Source organism: Ambystoma mexicanum, chromosome 6q, assembly GCF_040938575.1.
Source record: "Ambystoma mexicanum isolate Mex_15411 chromosome 6q, UKY_AmexF1_1, whole genome shotgun sequence".
Lineage (NCBI taxonomy): Eukaryota > Metazoa > Chordata > Amphibia > Caudata > Ambystomatidae > Ambystoma > Ambystoma mexicanum.
The window spans coordinates 6,126,798-6,150,053 of record NC_090937.1 but is presented as its reverse complement, the minus strand read 5'-3'; the positions used below and the strand labels follow the sequence as shown (position 1 = coordinate 6,150,053).

The 23,256-nt window shown below is 46.4% G+C and overlaps 1 protein-coding gene across 2 annotated transcripts in view; it reads left to right on the top strand.

Annotated features, from left to right (window-relative positions):
* The window catches only part of TDRD7 (tudor domain containing 7), a 2,843,905-nt gene that overhangs the window by 948,269 nt on the left and 1,872,380 nt on the right, over positions 1-23,256 (top strand). For both annotated transcript variants that reach the window (XM_069630367.1, XM_069630366.1), the window contains one exon: positions 3,378-3,463. In XM_069630367.1, the coding sequence (XP_069486468.1) occupies positions 3,378-3,463 (86 nt within the window). The remainder of the gene's footprint in view (positions 1-3,377; positions 3,464-23,256) is intronic.

The following is a 23,256-nucleotide window of genomic DNA, read 5'->3' as shown; positions in this document are numbered from 1 at the left end:
TTTCCTTCAGTTCAGAATCATGGGATACCATTTTCAATACAAGGTCCTTCCATTTGGCCTCACCTCGGCCCCCAGGGTCTTCACCAGGCTCATGAATACGATGGTGGCCCTCCTCAGAGCGCAGGGCCTCCACATTTACCCATACCTCGACAACTGGCTGGTCAGGGCTACATCCCCGGAAGCGGTTCACCATTCTTCCCTTGCCCTTATGAACACACTGCATGATCTGGGCTTCTCGCTCAATTTCAAGAAGTCACAGCTGCAGCCAACGCAGACTCTGACATTCTTGGGCCTCATCTGGGACACTTGCTCGGAGAAGGTATTTCCGTCGGAGGACAAGATCTCGGCCATCAAGAGGGCCACCACCCACTTCCTCAGCAGAGAAGGGACCTCGGCATGGTGGTACCAGCATCTCCTGGGTCTCTTGGCGGCGGTCCTATTTGCCGTTACACACACAACATTGAGGATAACGAGGATTCAGCTGCACTTTGCGGACTCATGGAACCAAGAGCGGGGCTCTCAATCAGAGATGATCAACGTTCCGCCATCTCTCCTCCCGTACCTAACATGGTGGTCCAGGGACTGCAACCTATGGACGGGCAAGCCCTTTCGGCAGCCCACTCTGCAGGTCACCATCACCACAGACTCCTCTCTCGAGGTCTGGGGAGCCACCCTGGACGATCTCTCGGTCCACGGCCCCTTCGAATCGACGGGAGCACATCAATTGGTTAGAGCTGCTAGCCGTCTGGCTAGCGCTCAAAGCATTCCTACCACTTCTCAGGGGAAAAGTTGTCCTCATTCAGATAGACAACTCCACCAGCATGTACTACGTCAACAATCTTGGAGGCACCAGATCCCCTCCTCTGTGCAGATTGGCAATCAGCATGTGGGAGTGGGCCCTGGAAAACGACATCTACCTCAAGGCAGTCCACCTCACGGGGAAATCCAACCTGGAGGCGGACAGGCTCAACTCATTGGGAGCAGAAAATTATGAATGGCAGCTAAACAACCTCATTATTCAGGAGATCTTCAACAGGTGGGGTCATCCCTAGGTGGATCTCTTTGCCACTTGGCACAACAAGAAGTGCCCTCAGTTTACCTTCTGGCAGAGACAGAGTCCCTGCTCCCTGGGCGACACATGTCGGCTTCAGTGGGACGGCATGACGGCTTACGCCTTTCCGCCCACTCCGCTGATTCACAGAGTAATTTGCAAGAAGAAGGAGTTTCGCCAACTCACCATCATTCTAATAGCTCCATGGTGGCCGGCCAGGCCATGGTTTTCGGAGCTGCTCAGCCTCTCGGAGATCCCTTCGATTCACCTCCTGATGGGCCCAGCACATCTTCTGGCACAGCAGGTGGGCAGGGTCATCCACCCACCGTCAGAAACTAGCCCTCACACCGGGGTTCCTGAGCAGGTAACTCTGCGTCACCTCAGCTTCTCATAGGGTAATCTGGAAATCATACAGGGCGCTAGGAGCCAGGCTACCAGGGCCAAATATAAAAGCAAATGGACCAGATTCTGCCACTGGGCAGACTCAAAGGAAATCGATCCCTTGGCACGTACTTTGGACGACGTGCTCTCCTTCTCGGCGCACCTCGCCCACTCTGGCGTGCAGGTCGACACTTGTTGTACATACCTCGTAGCCATCGGAGCTTACAGGAACTCGGAGGAGGGGATCTTCTCCTCATCCAATCCTATCGTCAAGAAACATTTGACGGGGCTCGCCAGGCTGAACCCGCACGTCAAGAGGCCTCACCCTGTCTGGGACCTCAACATAGTCTTGGGCGCCCTGCCGCACAAACCGTTCGAGCCAATGGGGTCTGCGGACATCAGACTGGTCACCATCAAGATGGCCGTGCTAGTCGGTCTCACCTCGGCTCATAGAGTCAGCGAAATCCAGGCACTGGTCGCCTCGGAACCATATACGACCTTTCACAAGGACAAGGTAGTTCTGCGGACACACCCAGCATTTCTGCCCATGGTGCCGTCTGCTTTTCACTTAAACGAGGAAATAGTCCTTCCTACTTTTTGCCGATCCCAAGGACGATGCAGAGAGTGATGCACTGCCTGGATGTAAGGCGTGCCCTGACATTTTACTTGGACAGGACCAAGAGCTTCCGCAAATCGGACGCCCTGTTCGTCACTTTCGGAGGCTCAAGACCAGGTTATTAGGCCTCCAAGGCTTCCATATCCCTCTGGATGGTCTCTGCCATCAAAGAGGCGTAAGAGGGCGAGCACAAGCCGCTTCTGGCCAACATGCACGCCCACGCAGTCAGGGCCAAGGCAACGGCCATCGCATTTCAGCGCCATGTCCCTTGGCAAGTCATCAGCAGGACAGCCACTTGGGCCACTCCCTCGGCTTTCTGCAAGCATTACTGTTTGGATGCCGGCTCTAGATCTGATGCGGCTTTCGGACAGGCGGTTCTCAGGATCCTATTTGCTTAAGGAGGGTCTCCTCTCCACCCTTGGGCTACATTCAGTTGTAATCGCCCATGCAGAATGGAGGAAAGGGGATGGGACGTAAGAGTAATTATAAATGACTCACTGTAGTGACGAACGTACCCTTAGTCCTTCGTCCCCTTTTCCTCCATACGTCCCACCAACCTCCTCCCTAATAATACTGGTGTCATTAGGCAATGTGAAATCTATTGTTGACGCGTCAATGGGACAAAAACTGAAAAGAGCAGGGAAACTCTAGCCTCTGGACCAGAGTATTCTAGTTACATGGCGTCAATGGGGACTGAGGTGTGGCGCTGGAGGGCAGAGTCAGGGCAGCGCATGCTCCCTGGGCTGCACCCCAGCGCACCTCTAAATTTAAAGGCGAAGAAGGTTTTTCTGGTGAAAAAGGTTCTGTCTCCCGTCCCTTGGAAGGGCTGCCCCATGCAGTATGGAGGAAAGGGGACTAAGGACTAAGAGTATGTTAGTAACTACAGTGAGTAACTTATAATTTCCGATACCATTTCACCTAATGAGATTTCACCGAAAATGTTAGGGGAAATGGTATATGTGTAATGCATATAGGTGGGGTGTCGTGTAAGGGTATAAGTTGGGGTAGAGAGGGGGGGCTGCAGAGGGTCTCCCTTGCATTAAACAAAAAAAGTAGAAAAAGTCAAGTCAATTTCGTTTTTCAGTGCAATGGATTTGGTGAAATCTCCATTAGGTGAAATATTTTCCAATAAATCACATACATCCGAATTATATAGCCCAACTTCAGTCCTAGAATATGTGGGGAAATATCTTGATATTGCCATGGGGCGGAGGCGGCATAATTCTCATGAGTGATGGGTGCAATGTTTTCCCATGTTAAGTTTATGAACGCTGTATTTCTGGGGTAATTGACTGCTTACTTGATCATTTTAATGTTTCCGTAATAAAGGTCCGACAAACAACTAACCATTACAACTCAAGTTCAGAAAGAGCTGAATACACAACTCTCAAAAAACTACAATGAAAATCAAAATGGTATGTACTTTCCACTCAAACAATTGGTGTTGGTTTGATGACTCCACCAGACCGGATGTAGACAGTTTTTGTATTTATATATGCAAATGAAATCTTCATAGTTTCATAATTAGCTGTTTTGCAGACGGCGCAGTGTCATGCTAATAAAGGCATCAATATTTACATTATTTTTATATATTCTTTGTGCACCAATATATGCACACATTTGTATGCCCTTCACTTGGATGCATGCTCTTGCCTATGGTTTGGACATAAAATGGCCATTATAGACCCTACTGTAGAGAATGCATCATTGAAACACACCATATAACCCCCCTAGGAACAGTCTTCCCAGACACAACTTTTTATACAATGTTTGCCAGGAATCCACATGGAGGGGTGCGCTTGTATTGGGATTTACTCAACTATAACAAACATTTGAGCTGTTTGCTAAAGGATGGGCAGTTAAAAACCTATGTTTTTGCAGAGTTTCTTTTTACAACATTTTACCCATGTTGTACTTGAAAGGTGTAGAACACTCACTAAACAAGGATCAACTGTCAATCGCAAAAATGAAATTAACTTTGTCTTGCTTCATGAGATAATGGTAGCAGTGGTATTTACATCCCATACCAATTGTGCATTCCCTGCACTCTGGGACAAAGTCGTCTCTCTAAAAATGACCATACTTGAATACTCCATGGAAGATGGGAGCCTGGTGCACAAACAACTCGACTTGGTATGTGTAGTTTATTTTTTTTATTTTACAGGCCAAACGGATCAACACACATGTCAACTTAATGAATGAGAAAGTCTTGGAGGTGGGAGGGTAAACAAAGTCACTTACAATATGGTCTTCTCATTCCAGAGTAGTTACGGATCCTTGTCACACATTTAGTTTCCTCAACAAGTCGAATCTTATTGGCTCTTTGGGATACCTGGATGCTGCACCACTGATTCCCCACCTACAGCTATATGTACGCGTAGAGGTTTTTTAGGGGTTTCAGTTGGAGCTAGAGTCTCTAATAGCATTTTCTGCTTCCAGGCCCACTCTGCACCTTCCAGATTGCACCCCTGGGCCACCTTTCTTCTTGGTTCCTCATTACTCCTGTTCTACTATCCCTGCTTTTCTCGTGCTTCTTCACGCTTCTGAAACTGCTTTGGGCTAACCTGTCCTCCTCATTTTACCCTCATTTTAGTGCCTTTTGTAACCACCTCCAACTCTTAACCACCTACTTCTACCATCTCCTCCAACACGTCACCCCTCTTGACTTTGGTCCTCTCTTACATCTTACAGCCTTCACCCATCTGCGGTATTTGTATCATGCTCAAACTCCAACTTTTAACCCCCTGAGTTTTTCATCCTTTCAGGTAAGGGAGTAGTTGCTCCTACGCTGACTTGTTGCCACGCGGTAGCACTACATTATAACTCCGAAATTGAAAATTGGAATTTGTAAACAGAAACGTACCATTGTAATCTGTGTATTTTGATCTTTCTTGTGATTGCACTATTTATAAAATTGCAACCGTGATTTAGAACTATTATTCAGACTCTGCAATTGGCCATTCTACTTAGCTAAGCCTGTATTAGCATTGATAGCCTTCAGTGACATTTTGCTTACTACGTGTGCCATCTGCATAAACCGGTGTTGGAGGATCTTTAAACTCCAAACACACTGCACTATTAGCATTGCCACCTGCTATATTGGGATTACACTCTCCCTGGAAGAACCGCTGCCCTCATTTCTGTTGGCAAGCCGTGGTCTTCAGGCTGCGTGCACGAGTGAAAGTAGGCTGCCTCCCTTGGGAACTACAGTTCCCAGCAGCCCTGGCGTCACTTATCACGAAACACCAAGCGCTTCAGCACCGGCGCTTCAGCGACTAGCCGGTCTGCGCCGGTCCACGCCGGACATCGGCATATGGTGCAAATCTCTGCCCCACACGGACCTTCAGCCCTCCAAACCTCCCGGAAGGTGGATTAAGGTATGGGTTTTCTTAAAGTCTACCAGCTCCTTACCCAGGAAAATAGACTATATCAGATCTCGTTAGTCAAGAAAATTGTAGAAACTAAATACGACATTCTCCAGCCCACACTTAAATTTAATCCCTTGGACATCCCACCGGACATCACGCCAGACGTCTGCCCTATGTCCATCACTTCTGAAGTTGAACACACTACACACCCCACCAAACTCAAAGAGACCGCTCTCATCAACTCTGAGCAACCTGCAATCACACCACCTGAGCTTGTGCCTTCCAGAACAAGCCACGACCAATCGGTGGCCACTACAACCAACCTCCTCGATATTAAGATAGGACTCCTTAATACGAGATCCATGAACAACCATGCTCAAAACATACATGATTACATTACCCATGACAAATTGGACATATTGTGTCTGACGGAAACATGGTAACGGGAACCTACAGGGCCCACCATTGATACTGCAGTTCCAGAAGCATACAATATCTATTTTAAAAATCGAGAGGTTGTTAAGGGAGGGAGGAGTGGCTGTAATAACCAAATAAGATCTGAACCTCTTTCTCTCACCTATACAATGAAATGGATGCGAAATAATCATGCTAAAAATGACACCAACAAACAGTAGCATTAATCTACAGGCAACCATCATTGATTTCTGAATTCAATGAAGAGATTGTTCCCCTCCTTAACACCTTAAAGGGTCCCAATACAGGGACAATATTACCTGGAAATCTCAATAATGGAGAGGGAATCCTCTAGACAGGATCCTTTATCCCTCGAAACAGACCTCAATTCAGTTGACTTCCACATAATGAACTCAGAACCCACCCCCAATAATGGGAACCAACTAGACGGGGCTATCACCAATAATGTGCATACCACAACTCTCGTCATTTGGTCCGCCCACCATAAAATTGAACTAAGACTCACACCAAATGGCAATGTCAAAAAACGAAATAACTCCCCAAACCTAACAAAAAGTAGAAACCTCAAAAAGATTACACAGCCATTCTCACACAGGGTTTTACTCGTATCATGAATGTCTTGAGCAAAGAAGACTCCTGTGAGAAACTAATAACCATATTTAACAACCACTTCACAAAAATCTTCAACCAACATGCACCTCTTAAACAGAAGCTAGCAAGACCAAACAAAAACCACCAAAACTGGTTTAATGCAGAAACCTGTAGACTTAAAAAAAGAGGAAAGCAGAAAGGAAATGGCAAAAAGATCCCTCCATTACCAACAAGGGAAATTGGAAAAAGCTTGACCACACCTATAAAGAAAAGTTGACATTAGCAAAAAAAGACTACTATAACAAACATATTGCCACCGCCTCCACAGGCAAACTGTTCAAAATGTTTAAATCAGTTAAAAAGCCTGCAACTATATCTCTCCCTTTCCAACCCTCACAAGGAGTCTGTCCAACTGGCATTCTCACAAAAAATTATGTAGGCCAGGGAAAATATTAAATCTTGTACGTTAGTCAATCCACCAGCTCCTCAATCTGATTCTGAGACAACATCGGAGTACCCAGAAATGGCGAAATTCCACTTTTCCTTAGTCTGAGTGAGATGATTAGAACTTTATTAACTGCTAAATGTACCTCCTGCTCTGAAAATATTTTGGCACCCAAGTTGATTCTTGATAATGCGGAGTTGTTTGCCACCTTCCTTTGTCGAATGGTCAACTCCTCATTTAGAGACCACAAGGTGCCTACCTCCATCAAAACCGTAACGGTGACACGACTAGTCAAAAAACACGGTCTGGATCAACGAGACCCAGTTAATCTCTGCCCCATTACGAACTGTAATTTTTTGCTTAAGATCATGGATAAGGTTGCTACAAGCCAATTACAAACACACATTGATCTAACTAATTTATTTCACACACAACAATCAGGTTTCAGAGATGCCCATCGAACCGAATCGGCGTTGTTGGAACATGAGACTAAAATGCTGGAGGTAATGCATAGGAGCAAATTAGGACTGCTGATCCTATTGGACCTCTCAGCAACTTTTGATTTGCTGGACCATAAGAAGCTCAGAGAGGCCCTGGATAAGGCACGCAACTGCTCCTGGGAAGCCATTGAATGGATCTCCTTGTTCCTTGGAAACTGGAGTTCCAGGATTCAATGGGGCGACCACTCCTCAGGCCCCCAGCCGGTAGACTGCAGAGTGCCTCAGGGAGCTAGTTTTTCGCCCCTCTTATTTAACATATATATGCGCTGTCTCTGCACCCTCATCACCAACTTGGGTATTTTCTTTACTAACTTTACAGATGACACACAGCTGGTCATAGAATTGACTGGCTGTCACATTGCTGACAGCAACAAGTTCAATTCCATCTAAAACTCCATTGAGGCATGGATGAAGACCAACTGGATTTGCCTCAATGGAGGGAAAACTGAGTTTATGGTCTTCATTTCTCCCCAAACCAAAGCCAAACTTGACCCAGCCTACGCAGCATTTAAAATAAAAAACACATTGGTCAAGGTCTTCCACAAAGTAGACTCTTGGCATATACCTACAGGCTTCTCTGGGGGCAGATGCGCATGTTGCACATCTTAAACAGACATGCCGCTACCACCAGAAATTGCTGAGACAAATCAGACCCCACTTAAGCCAGCAAAATAGCTCCACCATCGCGAGAGCCATCATATTATCCAGACTTGATTACAGGAATTCACTTATGCTAGGGGCCAGCAACAAGTGCATTAAACAATGCTAAATTGTTCAAAATAATACTATTCGGACAATTACTGGCAAATCTAAAAGGGACCATATCACCAACGAGAGATGAGCACTCCACTGGTTATCAATCGAAGATCGTATTACCTTTAAATCCATGTCCCTGGTCCACCCCTGTATACACAGAGCTGCCCCGAATATCTAAAAAAACAAATCAGCCCATACGTACCTGGTCGAACCCTAAGATCCAAAAACAAAGGGCTTGTTAAAACAGGTCATACAAAAAAAAGCAAATGGACTTGGACGAGCGTTCCCTGCCAAAGCCCCACCGCAAGATGGAATGAACTACCACTCCACCTTAGACTTCAACCTAACTACCTCAAGTTTAGAAAGAACCTGAAAACAAACCTTTTCGGATAAATCAGCTACCACCCGACCCCCTCTACTCTTCACTGGGAACATCTGCATGTCATGTTATCTTTTTGTTGTCCTGTCTCCTTGTTCAGCGCCCTGATGCCTGCGGGCTGCAGCGCTCTATAAACGCATAAAAACTCTATAAACGAAACTACCAGCCATGCCTTTTGTAACCTACACTCAGACTGGGCTGCTTGGCTTAAATGGTAGATCTCTCTTACGGTAGGACTCTGGGTGAGGGTGCGCTCCTGTAGTTCCTAATTGTCAGATGGCTGGTACTGGCTCTTGCTGCCAGCCTGACATGGGTCCACTCGAGGCTGAGAGGGGCGACCTAAACCTAGATCAACCCCATCAGCCATTTTGGATGTTGTGTGTTTATGAAGTGCCAGTGAGAGCAGCCTCTGGAAGAAATGGCCCTGCGTGCTATTGTGCATCTGATAGTTTGACAGGAGTTGGGGGTTGTTAAAGGTGTTTCGAAGTAGTTTGCTGTTCCTGAGTGTTTGGGGTTATTTGTCGTGTTTGTGTACTTCATGAGCATGTGCACGGCCCTCATGAATGGGACTACGAACCTTGTGCCTCTCAGGGGCGGGGTGTTTGGGAGATCTTGGAAAGTCCACCAGTCATCTCAGTATGGGTTTTTGTATGCAGGAATGTTTGTTTTAGGTTCTTCACTGGGGAAGGTTTACAGTTCTAATGGGACTGCTCCCTGCCAAGTATGAGGGACTAAGGGAGAGTGACCCAGAGATCCTCCTAAATCCACCCCTAAACACAATAAAATGGATTTCCAAACTCAACTCTGGGAGGCGATTTAGGCAGGCAAACCTAATATGGTGAACAGGAAAGACACTGAAATATAGCCACACCCAGTTAAGGTAGGCAGCAGAGCGGTAAGGATGGGGTGTGAGAGTGGTCTATGGCTATGATGAGTCCACACAGAGCAACACTAATAATTCCAGTTAGACTCGCGAGTACACAAATATACAAGAATTTCATAAGCCTTAAAAATACACAGTAAGCAGTGAAACCTCTTGGCTTGGCAAATATTGTCTCACACTTATGTGAGGGGTCAGTAATGCGAGGTTGACAACTGCTTGCAGTTTTCCAAAAGTAAGACATTTTATTAAAGGATACATTTGCAAATAAAGCCTTGCTTCTCCTTCTCTACCAAGGAATTCCCTACCTAGTCTAAAGGCTAAGAGAACAATCTCTAACATGGGTAAACTGTCCCTCACGCTAAACAACACACATTCAAGAAAATGATAAAGCAACATAAAGCAATAAACAATATTTGGATGATCTTCACCTGTCCTGGGTAAAATCCTTTTCCCAGGATTTAAAGTCTGCTTCAAAGCGTTTTGAAGGAAAAGACCAGTCTTGACCCAGTTCATCTAACATAGATCCACTGGTAGCAATCCTCTTGTTTCGGAGGAAAACATCCCTTCAATTCAAATTCAAGAAAATAGCACCACTGTTAATCCTGGTCATCTGCTTCTTCAAGATGGTTTGTCACAGTTCAAAAGAATAATTACTTTTAGGACTTCTTTAGCTTCAACCTTGCAATAGATTAGAACTTCTGCAGTACATTTGGTACATTTGTCAGGATGCTTCTGTTTGGGTTTCTGCTTCCTTTTAATAACCACTCTTCTACTATTATTACTATGAAAACTGTCGTTTTTGTTCTACAGTATGCTACTACTTCAAACCTCTTCAATATGACATCCGCTGACAACTTTATATGCCCCACATTTCAGATACATCTACCACTGCTTTGTACTTCTTAATTATCAGGCAAACTGACAAGAGCCTTTAACCTCTTCAGGTAGGCAAGGCACTCTTCCCACAATGGCCTTCTAGAAGGGGGCAGCCTCTTTGCCTCTTCTGTCAGTCTTACTGCCGCAAGAATAACCTGCCTCTGCCCACAAGACTGACTTCCTTTCAGCTTCAGCAGTCTTCAGCATTACAGGTTAATTTCTGAATATTCTTTACAAGCACCCCTTCCCCAGCTTTCTCTCACCTTTTCTGCCCAAGTAATTACCCAGAAGCCGTAGTGCCGCTCTTGCAGCTTTAGGTAAGAATGCTGCATGTATTATTTAGCCCGCTGGACTGTAAGCAACTTCACAGATTAGGTGGATGGGTTTAAATGATACTGGTTTCACTGTGCAAAGAGATTGCCTCTTGGCTTGGGGAATGCTTGTCTTTCTCTTCTGTATAATAACTTCGAATGGATTGTGTCCTCCCAACGTATTCCTCATCTCACAGCTGTGCTGCGGACATTACTTGTCATAGATGAGGAATACGTTGGAGGAACATCCAGTCGAAAGAACGTTACCAGCTTGGTAAGTAGCTTGTTCCATAACTTGTAACATCATTAGGCACAAGCAACCACTTTTCAAGGTAAATTTTTAGCCTTAAAGTATTACATTTATTTGTATTCCCATGTAGTATCAAGGAAGCAGCTTCTGACTTCTCTCGAAAAACGCAATTAGCCATTTGCAACCTTCCTTTAATGCAGCGTTCACTTGTTCTTACTTGTAACTCATGTAAGAGTTTAGTATTTGGCTTTCAGAATGTATTTAATACGCGTTCCTTCTGTTCAATTATGGATACACAACCACTCCGGTAATTCAGAAAGAGTTCCCAGTGGATAGAATAGCTTTTACTTCTCATAGAAATTGCCGAGCTTTAGAAATACGCACAAGAGCTACATTTCCATTAATAATCAACAGTTTAAAGATACTGCACAACCTTTACTGGCTTAACACACTACACAAATCGGAGCTGGTTGCATGTACCGGCAAGGCTTATGAAGTGAATCTGAACGCTGTGCTTCACTTGCTGACTTCAGGGATGCTGCAGTTGCGGGATGCTTGACTTCCCGACTGCTGCTACTGCTTAGGGCTCACTTAGGACCTGCAGCCTTTTTCAGCACGGGTGTCTCCGGTCCAGCCAACTTAATTGGGAATCTCCTTCACTCCCGAAACCTTGGCCTGCCTTCTGCTTCTGTCCTTGGGCTCCTGCACTGTCTTGGCTCTGCAATGGCAGCAACCTCGGCCCACATGGGGAAAACTTCACTTCCAGTAAGTCTTCCTCTGCGCAGCCTCTGCGATACAGGTTTTCTGAACGCAGGACCCTCTCAGAACTTGCAGGTGAAATCTGCTGTCTCCACGTTACGGAGTCTATTTCATGCACCCACCTCCTTGTGAATTGCCAGCCTTGTGCTTGTCCTCTGCTACGACTGACAGTCTTCCAACTCCTGTTCCAACTCCTTCTCTCTGCTTTCCTGCTGGGCCCTTTTATGCCCCACAGGTTTGGCAATTGGCTCCACATGTGAGCCTTTAATTTCCGTTGCCTGACTCCTGCAATGGCTACTAGGCTTAATTGCCTGACCACCATATCTGCATGTCTCTTCCGCCCTCTTCCTCGTTTCAGTTCCTCTAGGATTCTGGTACATGTAGTTTGTTCTAACAAAGTTAGTTCTTTCTGCTTCTTGATTATTTATAAAGGCAGATGTAATTCCCTTAATACAGATTGGATGTGTGTTTCTACCTTTTATAGAGGTAGATGGTTTAAAGAGGGTAACATTTCCGCAATCCTTTGTAGAGTACCCTTGGAATTGAGGAGGGCATTTGATTTTAGATACCAAAAGGAGTCTCTTTTGGTATAGGGTGTTTTGATGTCGCAACCTTAGGTTTCACAACCTTACAATAAATCGGAAGTTGAGAGACATTAAAATTACAATCCGCCATAATCTCTTCTGGTACAGTGGTTACAATCTCCCTATCAGACGGATCTTCCAGGATTTTGCGGCATTAAATGAATGGCAGATTTTGCGGCATGAACTGGCAAAATTTGCGGCACAAACCTTTATTTATTGCAGGATTTTTGCAGGACATTTTTTATTAACTGGTGGGTGTAAAATTGCCACATTGAAGGAAAGAGGCAGAGTGCAAGGCTACAAGAGAGCCCATGGTATCATTATTATGTATCTTTTGTATTAATTTAATAGGCGTCGTCCCAGATGTCTCTGGCTTGGCAGAACAGTGTTTCATTTGGCTACATTTTTGGTTTAATGTACATGCCTATTTAATAGTATTAACTAAATTGATCATTATCAGTTATAATGCTGAAAATATTCCCCTTCTATGTTCTCCAATCCCCCAAACACCTCTCACCAACACACATCACACATCTCACCAACTCCCCATCATAACTTGCATTCCTGAACCTCTGTCATACAAATACTCACGTGCTATGTCACTGTCCATTCACAATTTGCACTCCCTAGCCCCTGCCACACTCCAAATCATACTCCCAACTCAACCTTACACTCTCAATTCCACCCGCAATATACAGTCCTTCATTCTTTTGTGCTGCTTCTGCATCTTGTATCCTATCTCCCATTCAGTCGCACTTTTCCTTCATTCTTTTTCCCAATCTGCAGCGCACTGCCTCTTTCCGGCCAACCGGTTCCTCTCTGCTTTCTGGCTCACTGACCACACGCTCCCTCTACTTTCTGTACCTCCGCTCGCTCTCAGAATTCTGGCCCACTGCATCACTGCTTCCTCTGCTCTCATGTGCACCGCTTCCTCCTCTGACCCACTGCTCTGCCTCTACTTTCTTGCCTATCACTCCACATCTCACCCATCACGTTCTCCCGCTCTCTCTCCTTTCCCTCTCATAGTGTGACCATTTTTTCATATGTAGATTTGACCCAGAGCCTCAAAAAATGGGGCATTTAAAAATAGAACCGAGGATATGCTATTTTTAGACAACCCATTTTTGGAAATGAGCAGGTCACCTTACTCTCAAAGGTGACCGGCGCATTTCCACTGGCTTCAGCTGTAGCGCAAATTGTGCGCTGGCCAGCTGCCTTGAATGGGGTTCTGGGTTGTTTGACCGAAGTGTAATTATTTGCGGCGGAATTGACCGTAGTCGTAGTAAATTTCACTGCATATTGATTTGCACTTCAGCCAAACAACCCAAAATGTACCTTTCACCGCCCCCTCCCCTACTTAAGTGCTTGGTCGCTGCCGCTTCCCCTGCAACCCTGAGGTGTCAGATCCGTCTCTCTAACACGGGTCGGATCTGACTCCGCTGGGTCCCTTTTTAGTAATTTTCTTTTTTTTTTTGGACCCCTGCCTCCAATACTGAGGAAGCGGGGGACAATCCTGCAATCCCCAAGCCCAAAAATACTTTACATGGGTAGCGGGTGACACCGCCGCAACACATGTTCGGTATTTATAAAAAATCGATTGAATGATCCTGGCTGAAATAGGTCAAATTGTACCATTCAATCGATTTTTGTGGGTCAGAATGGGTAGTACCTTGAATAGAAGCGCTTTCCCGACAGTGTTCTGCAAGCTCCAAGCACCTTTCACAGGGACAGGCCCTTCAGGGGCCTGCCACTGTAAAATGCGACTCAAAAAGTGCATTTTTATCCTGTTTGAGGAACAAAAATGCAAGCGACACTGCAGCGGTTCATACCTTCAAAAGAAATGCATGACAGGGTCGGGAAAGACCCTGTCATACAGTGGCACCCCCACATCCCGTGCGCGTAGGGTTGGCCTACAATTTCTGCACATTTAAAAGTGCATCTTGCTTGGAAATGTGGGATGCACTTTTAAATTGGCAGAAACGCCCCCTGATTTGCTCAAGGAGGTGAAAAAGGCCATCTGAATGGCACGCATATAACATATGCCCATTTAGCTGTCCCTTGTAGATTGGGCTGGTCTTTTTTTGGGTGCAAGTGATGAGATGTGTTAGCACATTTCATTTTTTGCGTTAAAAAAAAGTTTTGAGAACCTGGCACCCTGAGTATTTTATTTAAACAGTAGTTTTTGCAAATTACATTTTTATTAAAAAGATTTTTGTTTTTTTTAAAAAAAGCTGTTTTTGCACAATACGGCCGTTTTCGCTGCATTTTGCGGGTTCGCAAAATCGCTATAAACTGGAGGGTCTGATCAGAGCAAGAATACAGTCTTATCCCACATAATCTCCCCACTACCCTAGGCCCTGTCTGTCTCCATCCAGGTGATCTTCCCGCAGTACACCACCCCCAGGGCTGGGCTCAGGAAGCGTATGCCTTCCTCTCGCCACCTGGGAGGAGACTTTAGGCACGGTTTCAGTAAGGGGTCCACTGGATTCTTCACACTTACTATAAAATGCATATGTTCGTTCTCCCTTGGGAGAAGGTAGAAAAGCATATGATCCAAAACCAGTGCAATACAGCTAAGTACTCGGATGCATAAAACGCAGTAGGATCACTATAGAGCAAAACTAAAACAGTTCCCTAGAACTTAGTAAATCCATCCGTAAAATGGATTGGATGCACATAGGAAGCCACGATTATCTTCTCTAATACAAGGACAAAACATGTAAGCGCTAGAAGTCAAATGATGTCCCTGTGGAGGTGCGTGTAGAATACCAAAGGACCTAAGAAATGTTCAGTAATGTTACAAAGGGTTTTTATATGAATAAAATAGATGCTGTAATTGACAACAAGCTAAGGAGCCTAGGCTTCAACAAACAGAACATCAAAAGAAGAAAAAAAACATGAACATATGGAACGGAGTAAATTCATTAGTTGTAAGAAAGACACTGTAAATCAACATATTCAAAATACATGTGCGGTCAAGAGAAGTTGTAGAATTTTAAGGATTTGGAAACCAATTTGCAGAGATTGTAGCTAAAACACATAATGAAATATTATTTCGGTCTGTCGGACCATCTACAAGGGTTTCAGCTAGACAGGCTATAAGTAATTGCAACGCCGAGCATTCATCAGGTCAGGAAACGGTTACGAAAATCTAAAAAGTAAAAGAAATAATAAAGATGGTTATGGTGCCCACAAGTTTAGCTAACCTATACGAAGAGAAGAGTACAGTAAAGAGCAGGGCACTCACTGTGGCCTTTAAAAGTGAGAGTTTGGTCATCGATACGCAATTTTGTTTGTAGTGTGTCATGTGACTGATCTGGAGACGTGAAGGAGGGGATAAAAACAGTTTGTAGGCGACTTGAAAAGGTTTTGCAGACAAAAGGGTTGACATATGTATTGATGGGTTGATGGTACGCAGAAAAAAAGTGAGACTGTGATTAACTTTTGACTGGTCTCTGCAAAAGAACACATGGAGGTTTCCAATTGAAACCCATATCGTATGTGTTTATTGCAGGAAGTTTGGGGTGTTAAAAACAAAGCCTTGCCTGATTAGTAAAGGTTACTTGTCACTTAGCCTTCGAAGATGTTGCCTTTGAAATGTGCAGCCTTAATCAGACCGCGTTAGACATGTGAACGAGTTCTGCAGTCGAGTCGCTGTACGAAGATGTACTAGACTTGTAACGAACGACGCAGTGCAAATAAACATATCCAAAAGCGCATTTGTTTAGTAAAGACAAAAGGACTTAATTTATTTTTAACAGACGCCATGTTGGTTTTGTAGTGTACACAAGCGCAAAATATCGCTGGCTATGTATCGTCAAAGAAGATTGCTTAATAAAATGTAATCTAACAATTGTTTAAAATGAATCTGTATGTGCACTAGCGTGCACCACTGTGCGACCTGTATCAAATGAGTAGAAAAACTGAGTGGTTGTTTAGGAGAGATAAAATTACTTAATAATTTTTTAGAGTTTTTTTATGGTGTAATAATGTACAACAGCTCTGAATATGAACACTGACTACTGTGGTGGGTCAGAAGGAGGAGTCAGACACTTGCAGGACATTATAAGGGTACTTTTATTTAAACAATAGGAAAGACTTCTCTTTCACTATCACGAAAGGGATAACACTGCCTATCTAAACAACTAAAGGTGCCTGTCTGTGGTCAGGAAGTTCAAAACAAATGTCCTCGGTCCAAACCTAACTCTACCTGAGCCTACCACTAATATGAACAACTCAAAACAGACCCAAAGAGTGTCTCTCCCATATACTGTTGACTGGCAATCTCAATGCCCACTGCATAGGCATTGAGGACACGTTGTTAATTGAATTTGGGGATTCATGCCAACGGGCTCAATGATAACTGGGAACAAATACGGCCTTGGCCTGTTGAATAAGGGCTGTAAGTGGACAGATATGATATTGAGCTTTGGCCTTGAACCGATGCTCCTTCCGAATAACCGGGACAGACTACTCTACGTTACCGCTCGGCACAGTGGGGAAAGCTCTACCTGTCTGGATGGTGTATTTGCCGTTGAAGGTTTACGTGCCCTGGTGTCAAGGTATGAAATCAATAGCAATCACATTGAGTGATCACATCATGCTGTATGTTACTTTTGTGCGAAAATAAACTGACCAATACGGTGGGTTCCCTGGCATTGGGCACCTTTACTTTGCTTGGGAACCGAATAGTGTGCTGTGTGAAACCTAAGGGTATCACTCCAACCGTCCCCCTGCCTCCTCCCCCTTTGGATCCTCTATGCAGGTGGCCAGGGAAAGGCCATTGCTTTTGGATCCTAACCCTTAAGGTGGAAAAACAAGGGAGGATCACCTGGATGGAGGTTGGGAGAAAAATGCACTCGGGCGAGGCGCGGTATTCTACATTTTCCCTTCAGGAAGATACTGTTCCCGAAGTAGTTATCGGATAATGTTCCAACTGTCCCCTTTACCCCAGGACCGACAGGAGATATTATAAGTCTCGACGTAGTAAGAGGAGGAAAAGAACTAAAGATAAGTTAGGCGAGACATGGTATGCCTATTTTCCTAGTCAGTCAACCTAACCCTCCCCAACCTTTCTAGGATGTTACAAGCCAGTTCCCCTCATGATTGCACACGCAGCACATGACAGGACTGAGATGAAGAAGAGGTAAATGAGAGTAATGAGGATTACTCCTCTTCACTGCTTAGATACTGAGAGGAGGAAGCCGCATCCCCAACACTGGGATGGTCAGGCATGTCTGCCCAACTATGGTCAGACAGGTTTAATTAACCTGACACACCTGCGGCCTGTTAGAGGGCTGCAGAAGCATAAAATGAGCGACCAATGAGGAGAGGAAGAGACCGCAAGGAGAACCAGCAAAGAGCCGTGAAGGAGAAGCAGAGAGACCAGAAGGGGATCTGCTCTTCGAGGGACAGCCATGGTGGAACTGGACACCAAACCAGGACGCTGGCAGACCCCAGTCCTCAAAGAATGCGGTCTACCTTCGCAAGAAGCAGCAAGGCAAGCGGGGCTCGCTTTGGTGATGTTCCCTGCCCCAGAAGCAGAGTGGAGTACACAGCAGAAGCCGTCAGGAGCAGGAGCCGGCCGCTAGTGAGTCTCAGATGGACACACAAACACCGGGGAGCTCCAGGACGACCCACAGGCAACAGGAACAGACTGCTGGTGAGTGTCTGGCAGACACACAAACCCAGGGGAGCTGTGAACAGGAACGCAGGGAAGTGCCCTCTTGCAAGAAACCAAGGTATGCTGAATACCGAACTACATGAAACTTAACATTACAAGGAAATGCAGATATTCTGAATACCGACCTATATGAGATTTTGACCTTTGAACAACGTATTATAGGAACAACTCTGATTGAATAACTAAATTGAATTATGTAAATTCTAATACATATTTACCCTTGAAACGATGCAATTTTGCCCTCAAACTAGAATTTGATTAAGAAACAAGAATATTTTTTGAACCCTGAATTGAAACTCCAATCATAGGAAAGCCGTGTTGCACATATAACCTTACAATTGACTACAGTAAATACTAAAGAAAGCCTGAACAATTAACTTTTATGAATGAATGCAGTGTGGCAAAACTACTTATTTTGTATTGAGAATTTGTTTTGCGCTTATACAACAGAATTGCATTTCAAAGCGCCACAAGGCTAAATGAGAAGGGAACAGGGGAAATAAAGAGAATTGGAAAAACAGTAAATATACATTTGTGGTCCTACTAGGCCTTGTGGTATTTGGGTGTGCAAGCGAAGTGAAGAGAAGTGCAGGAGATCGGGGTGGGAGTCAAGGGATGGATAAGTGTTGGTGGGGGAAGGAAGGGCCAGGGGTAGCCAAGAAGGAGGCCTTTGCCTAAGTGCTAGTGCAGGGAAATCCCAACGGTGGGAAGAAGAGCCACTAAGTAGCGGGCCACAGGGGGCAGTGCAGTGTGGGGGAGGTGCTGGTATCGACTGGGTAGAAGGGCCTGGTATCCTCTGAGATTCATCAGGACCAGGCCACTGGTCTCAGCGGCAGTTGGGTGTTTAGCAGGGAAAGAAGTAGAGAAAAGCAGAGCTTTGAGAAGTTTCTGGAACTTAAGGTGGTCCGGCTCAAGTCTGAGAGGGGCAAGGAGGCTGTTCCAAAGGGAGGTACCAGCCTTTACTTTGCTACATTTATACCGCGCAACATTGACCCGGAGGCGCAAGATCCCCCCCCCCTCCACTCCCTGCTTTGAGAAGCATTGGGGTTAGAGGAGTGGAGGGCTCCAGCAGGGGAATAGCGTGGGTCCAGGTCCCAGAAAGCCTTGTGGATGATGGAGAGGGTCTTGCATTTCATCCTTTGCAGCCACCGGGAGCCAGTGGAGAGATTTTAGGGCTGGAGAGATATGGTGCCTAGACTTGAGGCAAAGGATAAGTCTTACAGCCCTATTCTGGATTAGCTGGAAGGGGCGTGGGGAGGAAAGAGGGAGATTGAGAAAGAGGCTGGTGCAGTAGTCCAGCCTAGAAAGGACCAGAGCTCTGGAGATGTTGCTTCTGGGGAAAGGCGAGTAAAGGGAGAATGCCTCTGAGGAGGAGGAGCTGGAAGTGGGCCTTCTTGGTAAGGTCCATGATTTGAGGGGTGAACGGTGTGTGATCCATGGTGGCAGGGCCACAAGACAATCCAGCAAAAGCCAAAAGATAGAAGATTGCACTCTAAAAGCCAGGAGACAAGCACAGCAGAGTCACGTAAGGGTGACTCTGAGCACAGGAGCAAGTGCCAAGAAACGTGTATGTTTGTCTGAGAAGTCTAGGGACCCCAGTTGCGTGAACTTTGATGGGTGGACCGTGTGGTCTGACAACTGTGCCTAGACCAGAGATTCCTAATTGGTGAGAACTAAAGACATTACGAAACAAGCCTAACAAAACTACTGCAGTACTGCTCAACTATACATGGCTTGAGAACAGAATGCTGAGACCCTTTTTGTTCTGGATTGTGCTACTTAAAACTTGGGGAATGGAACCCCGGCATTGGCCTTGAACTATATTGCCTTGAATTGAAGAAGGTAACATTTGAGATTTTTCTTTCATGGAACGTTCTTATACTTGGGCAGGGGGAGTTGAGAGAAAGCTGTGAGGTGGAAGAAACTCGGAAATTTGAGTTAAACAGTGTTTCTTTTGAGTTTGATATCCGTACACATTGGTTTAATATAACTGAGGGCAAGGATAGGTTTTGGACACACAGACTTTTAAGTTGAACTCTTTGACACAGACTTTCCTTAGATGTATCCCGGTAGGAAAATACCATATTAGTATAGGGCAAGTTTAGGACTTCAACCATCCTGCAATTTCAGTTAAACATCTTTTGTTTGAATTTCAAGTCTGTTGTCTCTGTCGTACTTCATGGTGCCTTCACAGTGGTCTGAAGCTAATGTTGATAAAATCAACACTTTAGCAAGGGCTAGCATCTATAGACCGGCGGAATGGCTGCAGATTGCCAAAGCGGATTGGTGCACACGGTTGGCCTTTCTTTGACCTACTACATTGCACAGGAAAGTAATGATCACACAACAAAAAGGCCCTTCACATATATTCCACTTTGCATACATAGTAGGAAAGCGGCACTATAACAGGCAGTAGCCGCAATCAAGGGATGTACTATCAACAGTACGTCTACTAAGAAATCTCAAATTGGGGCGTTGCAGACCTAATATAAAAAAATTGTTTGCGGCTGCACAACCAAAGCACCCACAGTTCCAACTGGAAGTATGCCTTAATTAAAACGCACAATGCCAGAAAGTTATGGCATCTTTATCGTAGCCACCTTTCTGCACAACAACCCCCACAGGAGTTGTGTGGAATTACAGAGTAGTTTACGTTACTTTATTATATTTATAGCGAGCACCACTGATTTAAGGGCGCCCAACAAGACAAACGTGCAAAAAATGGACCAGGGCATAGCCAAGTCATGGGAGGGCTGGGCCTTTATGGAAGCTGAAAGGTGATAGGGCAGTACCAAAATCATGCCTATCTAAACAGGAAAGTCTTGAGCCTCTTCCTAAACAAGGGAGTCACTCTTTACACTCCTACGTCCCGTCCCCTTTCCTCCATACTTGTGGGACATCTCTCCGTCCTGTGGGACGGGACCGGAGCACTTTGTAAAAAGCATCCAAATTTTTCCAAAAATGTGTCCTTCCTCTCTTTCCTGCGCGGGGGCGGAGCCAAGGTGGGCATCGCCCCTCAGTCCTTTTCTCCGCTCGATCAGGGCCGGACGCACTTGCATCCTCGGAAGACTTTCTTCCCTGTTTTCCTCTCTGGCTCTCGCTAGCGTTCGTCTTCTAGCCTGTGTTTTAAATTAGACTTTCCAGACTGTTCTTCGTGTCATCGTCGCTTCGTGAGGGCGGATCCCCATCCTCTTTGTTTAGAGTGTTTGGGTCCGGAACACCGTTGGGACTCCTGTTTTTACTGTGACTCCCTTTCGGTCCGGGCTCTTCAACGTCTGTTGGAACGGTGGGAGGAGGTGTTCCGACGCACTCCCCCCATCTCATTTTCAGGCTTTCATCGACGAGAAGAAGAAACGCCCGGTAAGTTCTTTACTTTTCAGAGCACCCCGGCCGGGGGATACCTTTCCGGGTTCCTCTCGAGCCGGGAGGGGCGTTGATCGCTCTGTCACCGGGGTTCGCCCTGAGGTGCCTGTCGGGCCTAATAATTCTACCGGAGTTTTCTCCGAGGGTCTCCGTAAGGGGCCTGTGTACACCGGAGTAACTTCCGAGGCCCCTCCTGTGGGGGCTGTGTGTAGACCCAGTTCTGCTGAGTCACAGGGTACCGGAGCTTGCTCTGAGGCCTCTCTTTCGGCTTCCCTCAAAAACAAGACCGGGGTGCGCCCCGAGGCCTTGGCTGGGCTTGTGTTTATCGAATGGATGTTCGAGGCCCGTGCCGATAAGGCTATTACTGGGCCTAGGCCCGAGGTCCCTCGTATAGAGGCTAAGGCTGCCAACAGTTCTGAGTGGCCGGGCAGGGCCCTGTCGGTGAAAGTGGTTTCTCACTGTTCCCGCTCTTGTGGTGATACCAGATCTGTTGAGGGGGCAAAGAAGCAAGGTTCTTCTTTTACCGGCAGTGCCGAGGTCCGTCTTTCGAAGGCTCAGTTGGCGGTTGGTATGTCGCAGAAACATTTCAGGCCTCACAGTCCCGGCTCTGCCGAGGTTCCTTATGTTAAGGCTAAAATTAAGATCCCTGATCCATCGACGGGGACCCCTGCCTCAGCTCCTCACGTGCCGCAGTTCCCCTCAGATGAAGACAAATGGCGGCCGTTCCCGCCACGACCACGGCGGCCATTTTAGGTACTACCCCTACAACTACGCCATCGGCCCCTGGTGTACGATTCGGTCCTTCGGGTGAACCTAAGGTCACTTGTGCGTATCCTTACCGGCCCGTTTATGATTGGAACGCCTGGATGCCTCTTCCGCACAATGTTTCGTTGCCTGCAGGGGCGGCCCCTTTGATTTATGTGGATACGTCGGCGGAGCGCCCGGCGTGACACCCTTCTCCGTTACGTCCCTGGGTTTGTCCACCTCATGAGAGGCCTCCTCAGGTTCCGAAGCAATCTCCTGAGGACGCTTTTTTCGGTAAATTTCAGGCGCTTATGCGCACCGACCCCATGAGGGAGTATTTCAAAGGGCTTTTTAAGGAAATTTGTCCACCAGCGCCCCCTGCTCCACCCGTTCCTCTGGTGGTTCCACTGGCGCCTCCTTTGCCCGTGGTGCCTGCCCCTGCTCTTCCGCCTTTGCCACCGTTGTCCCCAGTGGGCAAGGCAGTGCCTGACACGGTTCAGCAGGATCCTGACCAGTCAGATGACCCTCAAGGCGAGCAGGACAACGAGGCCCTTCCCCGCTCTGTTAGAGCTTTTCATGACCAGGTACTGCACATGATGAATTTCTTAGATGTTCCAGTTCCCGAGGCACCTGCTCCACAGGAGGGCGTGCTTTCTGGGGCATTCACCCTGTCTCCTTTGGAGCGTACCGGCCTTTTCCTGCAGAAGGATGTTTTGGCCGAGGTCCGAAGAGTCTGGGAGAAGCCACACTCAGGACTTTTTGTCAAAAAAAATATTGACGCAAGGTACAGGCTACACTCTTCGGAGGAAGTGGCCTTGTCTTGTCCACCTCCTTCCTCCACAGTGGTGGCTGCGGCCACGTTGCAGTCCAGACCTGCAGCATCCTCTTCCGCGACGGCTACTCAGGTCTTGGGAAGAGAGGACAAGCTCCTGGACTCCCTAGGGAGGAAGATCTTTGCCAATTCGGCCTTGCAGCTCAGGCAGGCCAATGCCGAATTGATTTTGGCGGGAGCTACCATGCGGATGTGGAAAGGTCTGTCGAAGTTTGAGGAGCACATTCCGGTCGAGAAGTTGGAAGACTTCAGAGGTGGCCTTTCCGATGCAAGGGTCTTGTCCCAGGATCTCCTGGAGGCTGCGGCTCTTCACGTAGACACCTCGGCTCGGGGCATGATGCTCGGGGTTGATACCTCGAGGCAAGCGTGGTTGCATGCCACTAAGTTTTCGAAGGAAGTGCAAGACAAAGTATTGGACCTTCCATTCGATGGTAAGGAGCTTTTTCATT